This window comes from Pangasianodon hypophthalmus, chromosome 7 (genome assembly GCF_027358585.1).
Source record: "Pangasianodon hypophthalmus isolate fPanHyp1 chromosome 7, fPanHyp1.pri, whole genome shotgun sequence".
NCBI classification, from domain to species: Eukaryota; Metazoa; Chordata; class Actinopteri; order Siluriformes; family Pangasiidae; genus Pangasianodon; species Pangasianodon hypophthalmus.
The window spans coordinates 24,516,134-24,539,007 of NC_069716.1; the positions used below are offsets into that span (position 1 = coordinate 24,516,134).

At 39.0% G+C, this 22,874-nt stretch overlaps 2 protein-coding genes across 2 annotated transcripts; one reads left to right on the forward strand and one right to left on the reverse strand.

Annotated features, from left to right (window-relative positions):
- Nucleotides 1–68: 68 nt before the first annotated feature.
- usb1 (U6 snRNA biogenesis 1) lies at nt 69–6,236 on the forward strand. The gene is made up of 6 exons (XM_026946485.3): nt 69–792; nt 3,201–3,384; nt 3,471–3,524; nt 4,536–4,641; nt 4,723–4,806; nt 5,828–6,236. The coding sequence occupies exons 1-6, from the start codon at nt 402–404 to the stop codon at nt 5,930–5,932; spliced, it is 924 nt and encodes a 307-aa protein (XP_026802286.1). The 5' UTR covers nt 69–401; the 3' UTR covers nt 5,933–6,236.
- A 2,935-nt stretch (nt 6,237–9,171) lies between these two features.
- On the reverse strand, nt 9,172–18,934 carry pla2g15 (phospholipase A2, group XV). Its single transcript, XM_026946449.3, has 6 exons — nt 18,575–18,934; nt 15,065–15,221; nt 13,590–13,708; nt 13,208–13,306; nt 12,065–12,289; nt 9,172–11,249 (listed from the first exon to the last, which is right to left on the reverse strand). The coding sequence occupies exons 1-6, from the start codon at nt 18,723–18,725 to the stop codon at nt 10,738–10,740; spliced, it is 1,263 nt and encodes a 420-aa protein (XP_026802250.1). The 5' UTR covers nt 18,726–18,934; the 3' UTR covers nt 9,172–10,737.
- Nucleotides 18,935–22,874: the final 3,940 nt, after the last annotated feature.

Sequence of the window (22,874 nt, forward strand, 5' to 3'; positions counted from 1 at the left end):
AAAAATACACTTATATTAGCATGTACATGTGCACGTTCTCGTTATTTGTTATTTCAAATGTGCACAAAAATGTGGCCAGATATCTTTAGCTTGAAACAGTTCAGGCAGTACGGAGAGGACTGCATCTCTAAAATTTTTTCTACTCAACTTTCAAACATGTTATATTGAGATAATTATAACAGACAAGACTTGCTAACCATACGCTGTTTCTATAAAAAAAAATGATTTATTGGATATTTGTTGCACAAATCCGGAACTATTTCAGCCGATATTGTTGCAGGTGGGACTTCGTGATAGCGCAACACCTTGCCTTCCTGGATCCCAAATAACACTGTATTTGCTATATAAAGCGCTCTAGAAGAGATAAAATAGTGCTTTTTAAACCCTATGTCGATTAATGTATGTGCTATAGCTATATTTGGGATTTTTTTTATTGTCTTAAATCGTCTGTCAATGAAGCTATATTGACGCGTGTAGCTTGTAACCTATTTTTTTTGGAACTGTATTTGTGTATTGACATGCTAGTTAGTTACAGCAGCAGCTCGGAAGATGAAAATGAAGTCGTTGCTACTAACAGAAAGCGCAAAAGACATTTATTCAGGGTTTCAGCTGCAGAGAAGAATGAAGGTTCAAGTCAGGACACTGTGGCTCGCCTTCCTCTGCCTGCCTCCGTGAAGGAGATGTTCAGAGACTCAGAAGAGCAGCACATAGATGACAGCTCTCAACATGGAGGACGACTCAGGTCTTTCCACCACGAGAGAGGCAACTGGGCTACTTATGTCTATCTGCCATGTAAGACTCAGAGCATGCAGGGATGGTGAGATCTAATGTAAAGTTGTGTGATTTAAGCCCTTGTCCCAGTCTGGTCCTGACACACTGGAGTAAGCTAAAGGTTCCTAACATTTGGTCCTGTCCTACAAATATCCCTGCTCCTTTAACACACCAATTTCAACTTAGGAAGCACTGTTCTTTAGCTGCTTATATGAGAATCAGGTGTGTTAGGAGCAGGAAAAACATTAATATACACTACAATGGATGTAAAAAGTCTACACAGCCCTCTTAAAATGGCAAGTAAAAGAATGACACGAAGATAAATCATGTCAGATCTTTTCCTCACCTTTAATGTGCAATTGCAAAGTATACAAATAAAGTGAAAAACAATCAGAAACTTTTATAGGGGAAAAAAAAAGATAAAAATAAAAAACTTATAATAAGTTAATTGCATACATGAACTAATACTTTCTTCAAGCACCTTTTGATTATATTACACCACTCAGATTTTTTGAGTAAGAGCCTATCAGCGTGGCACATCTTGACTTGGTAATATTCTAGATCCATCATATTGTGAGGGAATCTCCTGTGCACAGCCTGCTTCAGGTCTGGGCTCTGGCTAGGTCATTCAAAAACATTGATCTTCTTTTGGTTAAGTCATTCCTTTGTTGATTTGGATGTGTGCTTTGGGTAATTGTTGTCCTGAAAGGTGAAATTCCTTTTCTTCTTCAGCTTACTAGCAGACACCTGAAGGTTTTGCACTAAAATACGACTGGTATTTGTAGCTATTCATGATTCCCTCCACCTTGATAAAATCCCCAGGTCTGGCTGAAGAAAAGCAGCTCTGAAGCATGATGCTGCCACCACCATGCTTCACCGTGGGTATGGTGTTCTTTTGGTGATGTGCTTTTTTTGCTCCAAACATATCTTTTGGAATTATGGAATTATTATACCTTTTGGAATTGGTCTCATCAGACCATAACACATTTTGCCACATGGTTTGGGGTGATTTAGTTTTTAATGATTTAGTGGGGTGATGTTTTTTTGTGAGAAAGGGCTTCTGTCTACCCCATAGCCCAGACTTGTGAAGAATACGAGAGATTGTTGTCACATGCAGAGCGTAATCAGGACTTGTCGGATATTCCTGCAGCTCCTTTAATGTTGCCGTATGTCTGTTGGTAGCCTCCCTGGTAAGTTTTTGTCTTATCTTTTTGTAAATTTTGGAGGAACGTCATGTTCTTGCTATTGTCACTGTGGTGCCCCAGTTTCTCCATTTGTTGTTGATGGCCTTTATGGTGTTCTATGGTACATCTAATGTTATGGAAATTCTTTTATACCCCTCTCCTGATCGATACCTTATAACAAGTGAGATACCATGCATGCTTTGTAAGCCCTTTGTGGACCATGCTTTCAGCAGTCAGATGAAACCAAGAACATCGTATAGAAACAGCTGGTCTTTATTTGGGGTTAATCAGAATAATTTCGCTGATGACGGCTGTATGATAATTACTTTTGAACATGAGATTGAATATGATTGGTTCATTCTGATCACAGCCACATCTCCATTATAAAAGGGTGTATACACTTATGCAACCAGGTTGTTGTAACTTTTTTATTTTTCCTATTTTTCCCTAAATTTTTTTTTATTGTTTTTCACTTAATTTTTTTATATGTTGTAATTTCACATTGAGGGTGGAAAAAGTTCTGACATGACTTATCTTGGTTTCATTTTCTACATCACAAAACCCTGCATTTTAACAGGGGTGTGTAAACTTTTTTTTATATCCACTGTATATGGCCAAACGTATGTGGAGACCTGACCATACCAAACCTTTACCACAAAGATTACAAGCATACAGTTGTCTGGAATGACTTTGTGTACTGTAGCATTAAGATTACCCTTTTTGGGCCTAGTCCAAACCTGTTCTTGCATGATAAAGCTCCTGTGCATAAAGTGAGACATGTTTTGCCTAGGTTGGAGTGGAAGAACTCTAGTGGCCTGCACAGAGCCCTGACCTCAACTCCACTGAACACTTATGGGATGAAATGGAATGCTGACTGGCCTCCTTGCCTGACATAAGTGCCTGACCTCACTAATGCTCTTGTGTCTGAATGAGCACAAATCCCCACATCCTAGTGGAAAGCCTTCCCAGAAGAGTGGAGGCTGATAAAGTAAACAAAGGGGGAAATACTCTTGAATTAGATGTTCGATAAGCACGTATGTGTGTGACGGTCAGGTTTTTACATACTTTTGGCCATACAGTATGTAGGACAGGAACATGTGGAGTAAGCAACCATGACCATTGAATGCCTGTTTCACTTTCTGAAAAATGGAATCATGGACTGAGGCCAGGCTTGGGAACCACTGATATAGTGTTTTTACACTCAAAGCCCTGAATGGTGGCCTGAATCTACAGTTTGCATTTCAGATGAGCCTGAAGACGTGTTCCTGGAGTTGCTGGATGAGCTGCGGGTTTGTGCCGCAGCTCGTGGCATCACGTTGACCCAGGCTGAGGAGTTTCACATCAGCCTCTCTCAGACGGTGGTCCTACGACACCACTGGATTCAGCCGTTTGTTCAGTCGCTGCGTTCTGCACTGGCAACATGCCGGGGGTCTGTATCTGTTTTCTCTGAAATAACCCCTTTGACCTGATGATTGTTTCATGATGTATATTAACTGTGAGCATTGATTTTTGCAGATTTGTATGTCTAACAGGTAAACTGAAGGTGTACTCCAATCAAGAAAAGACAAGGTAAGTTCTCATTTATAGCCATTTATTTTGAAGCTGCGTTATATTTGCATGTATTTTAGGAATGTAACTGAATACGGTTGTATTATTTGGAATGAACAGATAATGTGTTCTATACAGATATGAATGGCAGGTCCACTATTCTTTTTTTTTCGTATCTGTTTGAAGACTAGAGGTATGCATAGCGAGTGGGATTGTGTGGGACGCAGCTAAAAAAAATTGTGGAAGGTTTTTACTTTCATGTGCGCACGAGCAGTTGGTCAGATATGAAGTTGTGGGAAAACAAAGACCATGTTCATTAACATGCAATGCATTGTCAGGGGGGTTAAATTTGGCTACTAGTTTGTTTGTATTTTGGGAAATAGAACCAGCTACCTTTGTTAGAAAATATCATGAGCAGACACACATGTAAATATTAACTGCGTGAAGTAGCTGAGGTTGAGGAACTCCCAGAGCCAGAATTCATACACCATGCTGGCATTTCTACATCTGTTGTTTTTCTTTTTGTTTTTTTTTTCATTGATTCCAGGGGAACAATCCGAGTACAGATATGGATATTGATTTTTCGAGCACTACATAGATACAGATAGCAATAGTGCCATTGTGTTACACCCCAAATGTATTTATTTGGTACATGGAGTTTTATCCATAGTGAGGCAGAATTCAGTAGTTCACCAAAAAAAATAAATAAATAAATTTTGCACAATTTACCCCTTTATAAAAATGATGGCGTCTGACTTTCTTCTGTTTTTCACTGGAGCTACAAAGGTAATGTAGCGACCCAGTGAATAGAGGTTTGTCTTACTCAAAATCTTTTATGTAAGTATCTGTTTGACATCCCATCCAGTTCTTCAGTGATGTCACTGTAAACATGTGGATGCGTATCTTCACAACCAGAATCACTTTTCCCTCAGCCCCATAAACTACATAACACATTTATACTTGTATCTGATGAGTCAGGTTTCAGACCCTGATTGAAATGTTTCAGTCATTGTGACGTCTCATCCACTGCAGGACTTTTCTCGGTATGGAAATCTCTACAGGTCACTCGCAGCTTCTTGAGGTTGTGAAAAGAGTGGACAAAGTCATGGAAGAGTTCAACCTTAGCACTTACTATGAGGTCTGCAGATTTCTTAACAAAACTGAGTCAGTTGGTACTCAACCTCTGCTTTCAATTGCTCACTTATTGTTTGTCTTCTAGGATCCATCGTTTCACTTGAGTCTGGCCTGGTGTGTTGGTGACTTCACTGAAAAACTGCAGCATGTGTGTTTATCAGAGTTGCAGGTACAGTGCTGAGTATATATTCAATAGTGATGTAATAACATATTCATTAGTAATAACGTATTATTACGAGAAATTTAAATGTTAAAAATAGGAATAAATAATTAAACTTGAATAAAGTTCTTAATTAAAAAAAAATATAGAAGTCGTGGAGAAAGCAAACACTGGACTCAACGTTCCAGAATGCAGTGCAGCTACATCTTTTTCAGAGACTCAGCTAGGCTAGTTAGCTTATCTACGAGATGACAGGAGCGATAGCTTTAACGGTGGTATTAGCATGAACGTTGAAGCTTTGGAAGCTGATCTGTTGGAACAGAGTTTACAGATGAAGAGCTGAGAGAGCTGGACAGACTAAAGCACCGCTGCATCCCTCTCTTCAGGTAGATGTGAAGCAAGGGCTAAATTCCACTAAATGCCAAGATCAGAATGGCATTGTGCATGATGTAGGAAAATAGACCTACATATGAAAATAGAAAAACATGTCAATGAGAGGAGTTTAAACCAAAATTTAATTAAAAAAAAAATCAAAAATATACATTGATTGTAAATCCTGAAATGTAAATTGTGGTGGATTTGAGCAGAAAATCAAATTTAAAAAATCAAATTGAGTGAGACTCAAGAAAAAACAAACCTCAGGGAGGTGCAATGTGTGCAGCAGTGTTTTACGCTGATGAGCTGGAAGCTTCTATGGTTAACGAGTTCTAATTAAAACTGCATGTGGCTTACACAAGAGGAACATTCTTGTTCTCTGTTACTTGCACTTTTAAGACTGACTTGGAATGAATTTTTACCTGATAATCACCAGATGCTCTTCACATGATGAACCGTTTAACCTTTAACCGCTTGAGCACGCTTTCTAATATTAATACGAGCAGCTCGGAGCATCTGTCACTCACTAAACATGTGCATATTGACCGTGTCTGGTTTTTCATATCAGGTTGTTACTTGAGTAACTAGACTAGCAGGCTTTCACACAGATTACTGAACTGTTATAACCCCTAAACTGTTTATTTTTTCTCTCTAGAGTCTCGTGGACGGCCACGAAGATGGACCTTTCCAGATAAGGCTGAACTGCAAAGAGCTCCGCTGCAAAACCGGGAATAAATTCTTTCTGTTCCCGCTGCAATGACAGACAGCAGTTAGGTGGATTTTAACGACAATCTGCTAATGCCTTCAGACACTCCGGACAATCAGAAGAGTCAGAGTAGCCTTCCTGAAGGTGTGATGGATGTAATATTTTACAGTGTGAAAGTTTTAATAAAGCTTTTTCTTACTAGGATACTGAATTCAATCAGAGAAACTAGAATTTCTATTACAAATATCCTAACCCTCTTAAACAATGTGCTAATTAAATATTTGTATACTGTAAAACAGGAAATGCTTTTAATAATGCCCTTTTATTACTTATTTATTATTATTATTATTACTATTATTATTGTGTGTGTGTGGTTTTTTTTTTTTTTTTTTTTTTTTTATTAACTAAGGAACTGACTAACACAATTGAATACAGGATTCTTTTACATTACAAATCAAAGCAACCTTAGGACAAACCCAGAGTTAAAAGAGTTGTATATATTTATAGTGTAATAAAGGTTTAAATAAACCCTTTTTTGTGCTAATATACTGACTAAAACAAGTCTACTGCCTGCAAAATGTATTTGCTGGCTATAGAGAGTATGTTAAAGCACCTGATTTCAATATAATTTGTAAGGTACTGGCATTCAGTGTCACTGGGTGAAAGTCTGAATGATTCAATTTCCTATCCTGTGGATTGTCCCACATGTACACCCTAAAAACTATTACTTCTAAAAGCAATATATGCCCAGTTCTCACCTGGATACTGTACATTTGTACCCAAGGACTGCTACAATAATCATAAAGCCTGTCCTGTGCTCATCCCAGGACTCTTATTCCCAATCTGCTCATACTGAACATCCTTTCAATACACTTAGCATTATTTGCTTTAATTCTTCTATGTCTGTATACTGTAATGATTTGTAATCCCACTATCCGATGTCACGGCGTCTGGTTCCTCTTCAGGTATATTCCTCATGTCGTCTCGGGGATTTTCCTTGCTGCTGTCACCTCTGGCTGGATTCCATTCTGTGCATCTGACAGAAGTTGGGAGTCAATCAAAACTGAATCTATACATGGGTTTCTGTATCAGTACAGTCTCATATCACATTTGAATTCCTAGCGTACTATGATTTAGAAATGTTATCAAATGAATGTCCTTTGACAAAGTGTTTCTCCTTTCTCCATCTGTGCTTCTCTGTGCATCAGTCTCAGAGAAGGAGGCATTCATTCTGTAACTGTCATTCTCAAGGATGGAGGCATGACATTCAGTCAGCTCTAAATCGTACCATGTTGACTCACTGGCTAACCTAACTGTAGAGGAAATGGTTATTTCCTGTACTGTTCACAGCGAAAACCTCACTTTTTGCAACATCCGACACAATGAAACTGAGGCAAGGATTTGTTCCTTCTTAGAAATTACAGGTTCAGCTTTTTTACAGGTTACTTTTTAACACTAATAACAACTGCATCAACCAAACATTTAACACTGATAAAATGCAGTCAGTTATTTTCAGGGACAAGCTCAAGATTTTGCTGCACTTCACTTTTTTCTTATTGCCTTCCAGAGGGATACATACAGTATATTACCAAAAGTATTCGGTCACCTGCCTTGACTCACATATGAACTTAAGTGCCATCCCATTCCTAACCCATAGGGTTCAATATGATGTCGGTCCACCTTTTGCAGCTATTACAGCTTCAACTCTTCTGGGAAGGCTGTCCATAAGGTTGAGGAGTGTGTTTATAGGAATTTTTGACCATTCTTCCAAAAGCGCATTGGTGAGGTCACACACTGATGTTGGTCGAGAAGGCCTGGCTCTCAGTCTCCGCTCTAATTCATCCCAAAGGTGTTCTATCGGGTTCAGGTCAGGACTCTGTGCAGGCCAGTCAAGTTCCTCCACACCAGACTCTGTCATCCATGTCTTTATGGACCTTGCTTTGTGCACTGGTGCACAGTCATGTTGGAAGAGGAAGGGACCCGCTCCAAACTGTTCCCACTAGGTTGGGAGCATGGAATTGTCCAAAATGTTTTGGTATCCTGAAGCATTCAAAGTTCCTTTCACTGGAACTAAGGGGCCAAGCCCAACTCCTGAAAAACAACCCCACACCATAATTCCTCCTCCACCAAATTTCACACTCGGCACAATGCAGTCCGAAATGTACCGTTCTCCTGGCAACCTCCAAACCCAGACTCGTCCATCAGATTGCCAGATGGAAAAGCGTGATTCATCACTCCAGAGAACGCGTCTCTACTGCTCTAGAGTCCAGTGGCGGCGTGCTTTACACCACTGCATCCGACGCTTTGCATTGCACTTGGTGATGTGTGGCTTGGATGCAGCTGCTCGGCCATGGAAACCCATTCCATGAAGCTCTCTGCGTACTGTACTTGGGCTAATCTGAATGTCACATGAAGTTTGGAGCTCTGTAGCAATTGACAGTGAAGAAAGTCGACGACCTCTTTGCACTATGCGCTTCAGCATCCGCTGACCCCTCTCCGTCAGTTTACGTGGCCTACCACTTCGTGGCTGAGTTGCTCTTGTTCCCAAACTCTTCCATTTTGTTATGATAAAGCTGACAGTTGACTGTGGAATATTTAGGAGCGAGGAAATTTCACGACTGGATTTGTTGCACAGGTGGCATCCTATGACAGTTCCACGCTGGAATTCACTGAGCTCCTGAGAGCGGCCCATTCTTTCACAAATGTTTGTAAAAACAGTCTGCATGCCTAAGTGCTTGATTTTATACACCTGTGGCCAGGCCAAGTGATTAGGACACCTGATTCTGATCATTTGAATGGGTGACCGAATACTTTTGGTAATATAGTGTATATATATTAATGTGTAGGATAAGAACTAGTGCATCATACGCATTCAGTTACACATTAATCTTCCACTTTTCCTGGTGGGAGTCACACTGGTGACAGGCTCAGAAGATCAGCCCAGACTTCTTTACCCCAGCTACAGATTCTAGCTAGCTCTAGCTCCTCTTGGAGGATCCCCAGACAATCCCAAGCCAATTATATGTGAGATATAATCTCTCCAGCAGGTCCTGGGTCTGTCCCTGGGGTCTCCATCAAGTGGGACATCCTTGGCACAGCTCTAAGAGAAGCTGACCAGAGAGCATCCTTGTAAGGTGCCTAAAACTCCTCAACTGACATTAGACTAATTTCTGATGGCTCTACTCCGAGGCCATCCCAGATTGTCAAGCTCCTCACCCCATCATCGAGGGTAAACATCATATTTGCCTTGTATGTAAAACACCTGAGAAAATGAGTCAATGAGACAGGAGAGGTTAACTTTAAAATTCACATTGTTCAACCAACCAGTGTATAATGCAAACACTCTTGACAAGTTTAAAAGGCACAACAAGAGCATTTTCTCTTTGTAACTAAAATGAACAATACTGATTTGTAAAGGGTCACGGCAGCACAGTCACAGAACCGAGGAAATGGCTTTCTAGAGCAGCATTGAATAAAGCTGCTCGTCACTCATACAGTTCTCACATCCTTTTAAGTCACCAAAAATAAATCTAATAAACAGCAAATCAATAAAATTGTAACATAAAGCATGTGAAAAAAATATTACTTAGTGTCCCTTTAACAAGCCCCCTGTTTGACCTCCAGAACCCACTACTTTCTCAGAATGATAACAGCAAAAATAATGACAGATGGCTGCAGAAATTGAACAGTCCTTTCTCTTGATTCTTACACCAACAATTAGGCAAGTACTTGGGCAACACATTTGAGTTGTAATAAATGCATTAAGGACACATCTGGAACAAACAGGTTTTTACAGCAAAAAGGAATAAAATCCATCCACAACAAACATGAAAAGGCTCATAAATCTCTTCTTAAGAAATACAATGCTATTTACATAAATAATGATATATATATATATATATATACCTTCGTTTTGGCTGTGTATGAAAGTTTATACCTGGGAAGCATGGCATTGAACTGCATCATCTTACTTTCTTTTATATATATATGTAATCGCTGAGGTGTCGATTCTATACCAAATTAATTTTACAAGCTGATCTGTGTATGAAAACAAAATATAGATTATTGAACAAGCGAGTTCACTGTAAAAATGTCAGTATGAGTTTACTGCTGATGGAATGACCAGAGTTCTGATCTCTGCCTTATGCATTTTTAATGTCTGCGAAAGCAGCTGTGTCTTTTTAGCATCTGATTTAGAAGAAATATATGCAAAAAAAAAATAAAAAAAAAATCTAACATTCAAAATATAACATCTGATTTACATTCAATAAAACAACATTTTTGGTATAATTAACAATAAAGAGTCATAGCAGTACTATGATTCTCCTCAGTTCTCAGAGAAAAATCACAGCTAGATTAGTATCAGCAGAAACGTCATTTAAAATGGCACAGAACATTTGGTCTAAAACATTTATAAAGTAAAATTTAGGATCTTTAACAACCCAAATATAAAATTGCACTATTTTTCTGACTGTGCCCAAGAATGTATATATGGATTAACTCCTCTAAAACAGACTAATGTATCCATCTAACTACTCTACAAGATACAGGTACCCACATAACCACTGGACATTTTCACATCAGAAATAAAGGAGAAGTGGTTAGACTCCAAAGGGCACGGTTTTGTTGTAAAAAGCAGAACTGAGGCGTTTTCAGTTAGGAAAGTGACCCCAATCATTCCTCTTAATTAAAGTGGCAGTCTGTGCCAAGCGCTTTTCTAAGCAAAAAACATTTTACGACAGAAGTAGTTAACCTCAAAGGGGCAGAAATTGATTATAAAAGCAGAAGTGAGGTCTTTCAGTCAGGTGTGACTGGACATTTCTCCTAATTAAAAGGCGGAGATGAAAGTGTCGTGTGCGTCAGGGAGAGAACAGCACGTTTTTAATGTACGCGACGGTAGTGATGTTTAGCAGCATGGCCACGTGCTCGTTCCCTGGCAGCTCCACCAGATGGACGGGCTGCTTCTGCTCGTCTCTCCAGCGTTTGCACTGCACGGCGCTCAGCACGTTCACTGTGCCATCTCCCTCGCCGTTCACCACTTCGGGCTCGGAGTCGGGGAAAGTACTGTAGTTGTAAGCCTGCGCTGTGGGGATGCCTGTCCCGTACAGACAGTGCACGGGAACGCCAGGGGCCTGCAGAGCCTGCACCAGTGGCTCCGTATCCTGACGCATGGCCCAGCCGTCCTCGAAGCCAATGTCCTTGAAGAAGCGCTCGTAATCTTTCACGGTGTAGTTGGCGCTGGGTGTGGAGACCAGCGGTACGTCATTCGGCCACGTGTGCGCGTACGGGAAGAGCCATGGCGTGGACACAGCAGTCCGCTGCTGGGTGCGGATCTTCAGAGGGCTGATCACTGGAATACGATTATTATCACCTAAACAGGAAGAGCAGGACAGTTAAAGCAATATAAAAACACTACTACTACTACTACCAATAAAATTCTCACTCATATTAAACATCTGTACAGTATACTTTATACTGGTTATTTCAATTATACTTCTGTTATTTGTAAATATGCTGTATAGATCAGATTATTTATGAAATATTCTATTCAGTTACTATGAATACCAAATATTAAACTGATTGTTGATGTGTTGAATTAGATATATAGCAGCAAAGCACCTATTGACAATTTTTCAGTTTAATGCTGAATAACAGGAGATTTAACACTTAAATGTTCACTATTTATTTAATAAATTCCTTCAAAAACATGGCCATTGTGTCACTGTCCTCACTGTTTGGTGTAATATCATTGCTGTTGTTTATAGTATTCACTTCTGTATATAGCAAATATGTGTTTTACTACCAAAGGTGTTTGTTTGTTTATATTAGAGTTTATGGCCATACCAGCTCCAATGGCTATTTCATGGCAAATACACGTATATATTAATCAAACATTCAATAAAATTCAGCTTAAAAGGTCAGACATTTCTGTACAGCATGACGACTCTTTAAAAGATTCGTTAGATTTCCAAAGCTGTTCGTGTACTTATCATCTCGTCATCTTGTTGTAATGTCATGAACTGGGATTTTCAATTGACAAGCTATAAAGCTGTTTTTTTCCCCCTCTCCAGACTCCATAAAACAGAGGTTTCTAGAGATAGTACCCTTTTATAGAGATCAGGATTAAAGCTGAAACTAAACTGCAGAACTTTGGACACCTCTACAATACAGAAAATGACTTCTTACCACTGGCCATAACGCGCAGTGTCTTGGCCACGCCAGCCCACGGAGGGCCCAGGCACACAAACGCCTTGATGTACTTGTCCTTCCAGGCCTGTGGCTGCTGGTTGAGGAAGTACAGTGTGTACATGTTGCCCATGCTGTGAGCGATGAGGACCACTGGACCACCGTACTTCTGCGCCATCTCCTCAATCATCAGCTGCAGCTTCAGAAAGTACTCCTTGTTCTCATCTGTAATAATGAAGAAGAAAAAGAAAAAAAAAAAAAAAAAAAAAAGACTTACAGAGAATACAGCTGTATTTTCACTTGGGGTGGTAAAACATCTTTAAAAATTGCATTTTAACATTTCAATTCCTTAGTTTAGTTATTTAATGACTCTCTTTAATTGTTTATGACTTAATATTCAAATGGATCTCTCTATAATTTTATCCAGCTACAGACAGAACAAACAATAGCAGTACAAGGTTCTTGCTTTTTCCTTGTCCAGACATTTTCCAGAATGGTTTTTAAAATAATTCTATATTTCATGGTCATTATTTGTGCCATAAAGACATGGGAATGTAATTCGTTCATCTTCAGTCAGCACTTTATCTTGGTCAGTGTTGCCGTGCATCCAGAGCCTATCCCAGGAACGATGGATGCATCCCGGAAACTCTGCACAGACAGTAATTTGAGCTCAGGATCTAAGTACCTGGAGCTGTGAGGCAGTAACATTACCTGCTGCACCACTGTACAGTAGTCTACATCTACTGTATATTACTTTGATAGCAAAATATTCAACAAAAAATAAAAATTAATAGTGCCATGGTTTCCATGGTTTTTCCAGACCTGCAGGATTCCCGCAAATCAAGCGTTTGTGTCACTTAAACAAAACCACTTAGAGGCAATATTATAATTCTATCAAAAACTTTAATGGTTTGTATCCAGTAATGGTTTTTGGTATCGGCTAGAGTTACTAGACTTACTGGTAATTAAATGACACAAAACCGTCAATGACAATAAGAAATGTTTTGATCATTTTGGGCAACAATGCAGATTTTTATTCTGTTAGGAATTATAATTCTACCCTAGAATTCTACCCATGAGGCTCTGCAGTTCTTAACCACAGGGCATCATGAAGATTAGCCAAAAGACTAAAATCTTACGCACTGGGAGCCTTTCTCCAGTCGTAAGGTGCTCCTCGGACATCTTCGTCTCTGGTGTAACCCCAATCTACCAGGGCTTGCACTATAGTGAAGAAGTATATTCCTGTGATGGATTAAAACAAAAAACAAAAACACAAGCATAAGGATGACAGCGGATAGGTTCTCAGCACAGACGGGTGCATTTGTTCTTAGTTTTCATGGTGCTTCTTGCAGTGAACTGAAAGGCAGCAGTGGCTTTCAGATCCTTTAGAAATTCTGCATTTATTCGACTGAGAGTGAGAGAACCAGCAAACAAGAAAACACGTAAATAAAAGCACCCTGGATCTGTTTTTCACAAATAGCTACTGGGTGCCTGCGCCACTGCTGGAAGAACAGTAGTCACTCACCCACGCTGTGTTTGCTCGGGTCAAGGTACTCCAGGCCGAACGTCTGACCGAAGCCGGGCACGCGAATGTCCACGCCCGGAGGTGCTTCGGTACTTCGAGTAGTGCGATTGTAGATCAGCCTGATGCACAAAATGAGGCAAATACATATAAAGGACTCACCAATTATGTGTACAAACAGTTAACACAAAGAAATATGCACGAAATGTGTGTAAAATAAAAACGTGCGCAAGCGTGATGTATTTAAAAATAAATCATCATCATAATAAAAAGACTGTGCTACAGCTTATAAAGGGGAAGTATTCGATTATATTAGTAGTTCTGGTGTGTCAATCTTTAGGGATTCTCTCTAAAGTGATTCAGTTCCCTATACTTATTACAATTTTTCTTTAAAGATTTTCTTTATAATACGACTTAATGTGTCTCCATAAGCAGTGAATTAGAGCAAGAGACAAGGCACCGTGCCAAAGAAACAAACACCAGTGCACCAAATCAATTCAGTGAAACTTTACACTCTACTTATTCAACAGTGAAAAGATATCAAATGTAGATAAAAAAAAAAGAAGAAGGAACCAGGTGAACGTCACGTTTTTAGCCATTTGTAGTTACTCATTTCCCTCTGAGAAACCAAAGCCTGAGCACAGAAATCATGATGAAGCCTTACAATGCAAAACATCCTGTTTTAGTCAGTGAAGTGCAAAAATAACTCAGTGTGTCTTTCCACATCTGGAAATGTGTCTGATGACATACAGAAGAAACGTGAGAACAGAGTGTGAAGTCGCTAATGTGGACATGAGTCGCAACTTAAACTGAGAATTTTAGTCTTGTGTAAAAGTCTAGTAAAAGTCATTATGAAATACAGCAAGTGAATAGATGGCAGATGGACATGACACATGAAACTGCAAGCAGAGACATTGAAGACAGTGACTCAGACTTCCTTACTCTAACTCAAGACGACGGCCATGTTGATTTGACATCACTTGCTAAACTCTGGGTTTAGGAGACTGTCCCGAGTTTACAAGCAGGAATTCTAAGTTGAAGGGGTGTTCTCTTTGTTTTTTCAAAAGGTCTGAAATCCAGGGTTTTAGTTAAATGCAGCAAAATTTACCCAAATCACACCCAAATGTGGTTCTTTCCCAGACCGTTGGCACAAAGTTGGAAGCACACAATTGTATACAATGTCTTTGTATGCTGTAGCATTACAGTTTCCCTTCACTAGAACTAAGAGGCCCAAACCTGTTCCAGCATAACAACGCCCCTGTGCACAAAGCGAGCTCCATGCAGACATCATTAGCCAAGGATGGTGCGGAAGAACTCGAGCACGTACAGGTGTGATGGTCGGGTGACCACAATGCTGTAACATTTCATTACACACTTGACCTGAGGTCTGTAGACTATGCACGTTTGCCTACAAAACTTCCTGTGAGCTAATAATAGTCATTAAACATCATGAGACGGATTCACTTGATGCTTCTCACCTCATGTTATCGATCCAGCAGTCGATGGCCACAGGCACCAACAGCTCCAGGTTCAGCCATAGCGTGAAGTACTCGTCCGTCTTCTTGTAACAGATGTAGTGAACGACGCTGGGTTTATCTAGCTTAGCCTCCAGCTGGTTCCCGAGATCGCCTGGAACTGCAGAGCAACAAGGCTGAGTGAAATACTCAGTTATAGCCATTCACAGAGAGGAATCCAGCAAGTTGTTAAATGAATACTGCAGCATTTTACAACATGAATTCTATCACTCTGCAGTCATGGACAAGCCAAAGGGTAGCTGTTATATTCTGTCAATTCTGCTGATTATTTTCCAATAACAGCATGTCCCAACGTGTTCCATTCCATATATGCAAAATTTTGTATTTATTAAAGAATGGCATGACATAGTTTTTTTTAAAATCCATTTATAGTTACATTTAACTTTGTGGAATGTCCATGATCCAAGTTAGTTCCTGTTATAACAGCCATTCCCTCACCAGCCTCTCTTTTTTCCTCTCTCTTAAAAGTTAATAAGAATAAAGAAAGAAACCAGGAAGTGCAAAGTCTTTAGATAAGCGCTAAACGTTAAACTGTTTTAAACACACAGTTTAAAAAAATCAGTTTATGTGGGACGTCCATCCTACAGGTCCCTGTGTACGCTGTTTCAATAAAATACTAAAATGAAAACATTAATATACACCTGCGATTTGTCTTGTAGCCGGCGCTACTGTCAGAGCTGCTGTTCTAGAAAAATATTCAGCAAAATAGAACTGAGAATTTAACAGCGCTGTGGTGTAAACAGACTTAGTGCCCAACTTTGTGTTTATCTCTGTATGCGTTCACATCTAAGGACATCAACAGTGAGTCTGATAAGAAGGCTGTCTCCTCTTATCGACTGATGATCAATCGTGACAGATTAAGGCTTAAAAGGGAATATTACTCTTAAATTGTGGTCATAATTTCACACTTAAATGTCAAGATATTGGCTTTCTCTGTGTGCTGAGGTGACAGATCTGAAATGAAGCTTTAGTATAAACTCCATTTGACTTACCCTGATATTAGCACATGTTCAAACAGTGGCCTGTGTGCTTGCTGAATGTTAGATAAAGGTTTCAAGATATCTCAGTTGACTTTTGGTTAAAATAACCCATTGCGGTTAAACTTCTGAGCAGCGAGTCTTGCCTTTTTGTCAGTGCCGCCCTTTCTTTTTCAAAAAAAAAAAAAAAGGGGTAAATCTATTTTTAAGCTATTTCCTTATATTATATTTTGACTTATGTGCATAATGCAAAACACACACTTCTGTTTTGGGACAATTTACAGGCCTTTGAATATTTTAAAAAAATGCACTAATGAAGAAAGAGTGAAATAAATAAGAGAGGGAACAGTTCTGAAACAGGGCAGCACAATATACAAAAAAACCAAAACAACAACATATTGCTGTTATATAATAAAAGCCCAGGGACAAAACCTTTTACAATACCACAATATGGCAAACATTATAATACTCTGACTTTCAATAGTGGTACGTTTTTATTTAAGAGAGCCAGCACCATGTTGAAGTCGTATTCTAAATTACGCATGACGATTCTGATGAGCGTAGCTGTGCAACGGATCCCTATGTGTCCCCTGTAAAGTACTGGCAAATTTATTCCTTCCTTCATTCATTCATTTTCAGTAATTGCATTATCATGGTCTGGGTCACGGTGGATCCAGAGCTTCTTCGTGCCAGCGAGTTTTTGACAGGTGGGAAAAGACTGAAGATCCTGGACGAAACGCATGTGGAAACAATGCTACCTGCTGCACCATCGTATCACTTAAAATTTATGAAGCATACTTTCACATGAATTTGATAAAACACTAGTGTTCAAAACCTCGGCGCACTGACTGCCACGCTCCAGGTTCGACTCCCGGCCAGGGAACAAGACAGTGCACTCCCAGTGCCGGTCCCAAGCCCGGATCAAACTGGGGAGGGTTGCATCAGGAAGATCAAATATACGGACCAATCAGCCGCTGTGGCCACCCCTAACAGGAGCAACAACTAGTGTTCAAAACACAGATGCTTACACCAGTGTGGCAACCTATTGGGGAAATGTTCACTGAAAACCTGTTGTGTATTTAACGTAAAAGCGTTCGCCAGCCTCCCGAGAGGCTCATCAGAGGAGCAAATTATCTCTAATTCGAATCAACAGTACCACAGCTATGCGTGGCCAGGGACCATGGGCAAAATTGTTCATGCTCTCAGGGCAGGAGGGATGGTGTTCTCTCTCTCCCCTATCAACCAGGGCTACACTAGCCAATCCTTTGATTCTGCGAGCAAATCTGTGAGTATGCAGAAGAGGGCAGATAGCGCTTTCCCCCGAGTGACACAGCATGAGCAGCTTGGGTTCACGAGTCTTAGAGGAAGCAGATCCTTCACCCTGCCGTGTTGGTAGCAGTCATATGATAGGGAAGAGCTGGCTGGTGGGTGGGAGTCAGCAAGTGAACAATTTTGGGAAAATAATTTAACAAACAAAAGTTGAATTGCATTTAGGATGATTGTCAGATGTAAAACACACAGGAGATGTGTTGATTTTATTCATGTGAGTTTATACCCGAGAAATAATCAACGTACAGAAAAAAAACCCCAGAAAATGCTAGTAAAATGCTATGATAAATTCTGTATAAACACTGTCATGAATGTCAAAAGAGGACAAATGTTTTTTTTCCACAGTATTCATTTGACTGTATTTCATATCAGTACTGACAGCAAGATGATTTAACTATTCATAGCTCCTGTCACTAAACCTACCGTTTGTGATTGTGTTATTAATGTTGTTATTTCAGTTGTTGTACTAACATCTTTTACCATTTAGCTTCACTGTGATTCCTTGTTTTGCTTTAATTTTTTTTTAAAGATCTATCCGTATACATATTACTTGTTGTTTGTCTAATTTTGACTCTATTATGTAAAGGACTTAGTACTGTTATTAATAAACACTGCAGTGTGCTACACTGTGTTGTGTGTGAGAATGTGCTTCCCTGCCTTCATCATGTGACTGGATGTCATATGAATCTCCACACTGGCACAAGACACCTCAAGGGAAAAACTCAACTCTGTAAGCCTACATCTTTTCCCAATTTCAGGATGTCTTGGTCACACAGTCCAGGTTTAAGACAATTCCACACCAACACAAATGCTAACTAGGCTAGCACAGCTGTTTTAGCTGTAAATTTCATTCTAATGTTACTAATAATTATACTATTTCGTGACTGGAACTAGCTGGCTGGACTTTGACAAGGTGTCACAAGCACTTTTTGTAATCTTTGTTCTCTATATATCTCACAAAACGTTTAGTTCTATGGATAGTTCAACACCATGCTACATGGTACACCACCTTTAGTCAGCAACTGTGCAGTCTCGCGCGAAAATAAACAAGTCAACAAGTCGTCATCAGTAAACAAGACTAAAAAGGAACCATTAAGATCTTTAAGTGTCGTGGATAGATACCTGTTCTGTAAATGCATCAACTTACTCAGTACCACAGGAGGTCGGTCCGAGCATGGCTTCCCATCAGGACATTTTAAACTTCTGCACTGGGCGAATGAAGCTAAAAACAACAACAATAACAACAACAACAACAACAAGCCGAGCTGGCTAAAACAATTCATCTTCCAACGGATCATATCTCGACTACACGAAAAAACGACGCCTCTGCATCGGTGACTAAACCGTTGTGTAACAGAATAAAGCCATGGTGAAAGACTAATAAGCTAGCAAGCTGCTAGCAAGATAAAAAAAACCAGTATGAAATAAATAAAACATGTACAGACGCTCCTCGCGAGCGCTCCGAGTGAGGTTTTTAACGCCGAGCTCAGCCAGGCTGTAGCAACGCTAACCGATGACATCGATTCCAGTGGGCGGGGCTAAGAGATCGAGAATCGATTAACATTTAGCCGACATTTATTCACTTAGCAGCAGATTTTTTTCCCTGTAAAGTGGTTTAAAGGTGAAGCAGAGACCATAAGCACAGTTAAGATCTTCCAAAAGCTCACTAGAAACAAGTGTAAGATATTCATTTATACCATAATGTAGATGAATGCTGTAACATCATATTAATGCTCGCCTTATTATGTGATATTGTTTGCGTTTACATACACATCAATATTCTGATATTAATCAGTATATATCAGTAGACAGTATTCTGATTATTATTGAGTCATGTAAATGCTGCAATCTGATTGCCTGATTCAGATTACAATATTCTGATTCCCCAAATGTCTATTCCCATCCCTGGAATATGCCAGATTTAATCGGAAATTTCTTGCATGTAAACACCTTATTCAAAAAATCCACTGAAAGAAGATATATGTGCATGCTCAGTCTGCAAGGAATTGTGGGTACTAACAGATGCTGTAGGCTAGGTATTTAGGAATGGCAACTCAGGCCTACTTAGAACAACCATGTACGCATATAAACATCGTATTCGGAATATGGCTGAATATGACTTAAACGGAATTTGATGTGCATGTAAACATAGTTATTGTTTCTACAGTAGCTCCTCATACACTGGAACTTGCACAGCAGACACTCCACATAATCTAAGACTAATAATAAACAGATTTTATTAACAGATGTGGTGATGTTTTGTTAGAAGACATTTATTTAATGTTTATGGAAGGAATCTTGGTTATAAGCGCTTTATAACAGTTACAGTGCTTTGCGAAGTTTGTCAGCACAGGAAAGACTTCAGGACAGAGGAGTTTATGCTTTCTGATTTCTTGATAAAATGACAAGCTGTGTTATTTGAGAGAGAGAGAGAGAGAGGCTGGTGAGGGAATGACTGTTTATCGCAGCTATAACAGCAGTGAACACTGGAACTAACGTGTCTCTTGATGTTCCACGACATCAAATCTAATTATAAACTGTTAAAATGCAGATCGTTTCATACATTAATAAATTAAACATTGTAATTGTTGGCAAATTGCTGTTGTATAAGTGGAATAAAACACTCCAGACCGTGCTGTTATGTGAAAATAATGTACTTCAGAGGGTAGCGGCACTCCGCTTGCGCGTCATGCTGTATCACACCCCCCCATGCCATGCAGTATTTTCGTATAACCTCACGGTCTGTTGACTGTTATTCCTTACTTATTCATTCATCTTTAGTAAGAACTGGGTTGCAGTGGATCCAGAGCCTATCCCTATCCCCCCTGCTGGAAAGCATCACAAGTCACCATGCACACACACACTCATTCACACCCAGGGGAAATTTTGCATAGCTACTCCACCTACCAGGTGGAAAGATACCAGAGAACCTGGAGGAAACCCACACAGACATTGGGAGAAGAGTAACCCAAGCTCAGGATCAAAAAGAGTGAAACAGGGACCCTGGACCGGTGACACAGAGGACCACTGCACCCAATGTGCAAGTTGAGTGCAAAAGTTTATGTATATTGGCATTATAAAATAAGAAAATATGTCATATGAGTCTGGTTTCACATGTTCACATGGAGAGGAGGGAGAGATCACTTCTGCACAACACCTCCTAGTGGCTTTACTTATTAATATAGTGATTGATTTTGGTTGTTGAAATTGGCTAAATCTATTTTTAAAAATCATATATTATTTAATCAACTGCAGTTTAAAGTCATAACCAATTATAACTTTAATTAGATTTTTCTGCTTTGAGACAATGACCTTTGTAAAAAGCGCTATACAAATAAAAATGAATTGAATTGAATTGTTACAATGCAATATTAAAGTTAAAGCAATTAGAACATTACCATGATACTGGATTTGAATTATAATTTTGAATAATTCTGGTTAGAAGGGAGCGAGAGCACAGGATGTTTATATCAAATCGAGTAAGGGTGATTTGAAGTGTTGAACATATTTAATAAACTTTTAAATTACCAGCGTATTCTTAGTATAATATACCAGTGCAAAATAATCTTTTGTTAATATTATAGTATAAAATTTTAATCATATAAGCAGAATATGGTGCCACAAACAGAATATAAACCTTTGATATATTTTTATACTCTCTCCATCTCTATGAAGGCCATGGGGAAAAAAGCTAAATAAAGGTTATTTAGAATAAAACCCTTTCATAAACCCCAGCATAAAAGGCACAAGTAATGATACAGTCTCAAATAGTCAAAATACTTTCCACAAATAAAGGTAAAGGAATAAAGCAGAATATTTGAAAATGCATAGAATAAAACAATAAAATAAAAAAATATTATATTAAAATAATAAATATGATTCATTCATTAGTACATTTCCTTTTTTAAGTATTGAGAAATTGGTGCAAGGGCTGTGTGATCATATCATAACATAGTGAGTCATATGGTGCTAGAAAGAGTCAAGAGAGAGTCTAGAGAGAGTCAGGAGTGTTGTGGTGCAAGTATGTAGTCTTTTTCATGCTCTTATAAATAGCATACTAATTTAGGATACATTACTACTGTTGTCCAATAATTCAGATGCTCGTCTGAAACTCTGGTGTACATCTGCAGTCTGACTTAGATTAATTTGACTGAATTACTTTTCATAGCATTCAGTGACATGGCGATTAGACTGCTAAAAGAGAACAGTCAGTATGACAAGCCTTATAAAAAAAAATACAGGAGTACGTTTACTAAAGAAGGTCTTGAGGATTAGATACATTACATCGAGTTTGCACATTAAGTAAAAAAATATATAATGAATTTAGTGTTCAGCACAATTGTGTTATCATTGTGTATCAAATGCTGGTTGGGCATCATTAGATCTTCTTTATTCACCATCATTAATGAACATACGCCTTTGAAAAAACTATCATCCTGCCTCACATTAATGCAGTGCAGTGCTGTTCTCTATGTAACTCTCTCTCTCTCTCTCTCTCTCTCTCTGTCTCTGTATATATATATATGTGGCAGATATATACAGTACTGTGCAAAAGTCTTTGTGGCACATGAAAGAAATCAAAGAAATGCTGTAGAGCGAAGATGCCTTCAAAAATAATGAAATTAAATGTTTCTACATTTAAAAAAATACTATAAAGAGCAGTAAACAATAATAAATAAAACAAAGTCAATATTTGGTGTGACGATCCTTCGCTTTAAAAAAAAAATAGTAGTCTCAGGTACAATGTGTGCACTTTTATAAGGAAATGAGCTGTAAGTGTTACTGAGCATCTTGCAGAAGCAGCCACAGTTCTTCTGGAGACTTTGACTGTCACACTTGCTTCTTATTTTTGCAGCAAAACCCAGCAGCCTTCATTATGTTTTTTTGTCTCAAAAGTGTCTCTTATGTAATATGCTGCTTTCTTTACTGACATACAAACATTTTTCTGTAACATTTAATTTTGTGCTGGAAAAATAAAGTTTGGAAATCTAAAATGTTTTTGTACTGAATTAATAATGTAGAAGTCATAAAATAAAAATCTATAACAATGTTTGTATTAAAAAAAAAATAGGGTGTCTAATACTTTTGCACAGTACTGTATATCTCAGTGTGATCATAGTGACTTTAACTGTGGCATGTTTTTTGGTGCCAGAAAAACCAGTTGAGTATTTCAGAAACTGCTGATCTCGTGGGATTTTTATGCATGACAGACTCTAGAGTTCATACAGAATGTTTAAAAAAAACAAAAAACATCCAGTGAGTAATAGTTCTGCAGGCAGAAGGCTTTGTTGATTAGAGAGGTCAGAGGAGAATGGCTAGACTGGCAGAGCTGACAGGACAGAAACTCCAATAACCACTCCAATAACAGGTCAAACCTTGAGGCAGATGTGCTATAACAGCAGAAGACCACATCTGGTTCCACTTCTGTCAGCCAATAACAGGAAACT

Coding starts and splice junctions, on each gene's coding strand:
- usb1 (XM_026946485.3), top strand. CDS start 402: ATGTGCTATAGCTATATTTGGGATTTTTTTTATTGTCTTAAATCGTCT. Junction 4,642..4,722: donor ACCTTAGCACTTACTATGAG/GTCTGCAGATTT, acceptor TTTGTCTTCTAG/GATCCATCGTTTCACTTGAG. Junction 4,807..5,827: donor TGTGTTTATCAGAGTTGCAG/GTACAGTGCTGA, acceptor TTTTCTCTCTAG/AGTCTCGTGGACGGCCACGA.
- pla2g15 (XM_026946449.3), bottom strand. CDS start 18,725: ATGATCCGTTGGAAGATGAATTGTTTTAGCCAGCTCGGCTTGTTGTTG. Junction 13,307..13,589: donor CCCGAGCAAACACAGCGTGG/GTGAGTGACTAC, acceptor AATCCATCACAG/GAATATACTTCTTCACTATA. Junction 12,290..13,207: donor CGACTGGAGAAAGGCTCCCA/GTGCGTAAGATT, acceptor TCATTATTACAG/ATGAGAACAAGGAGTACTTT.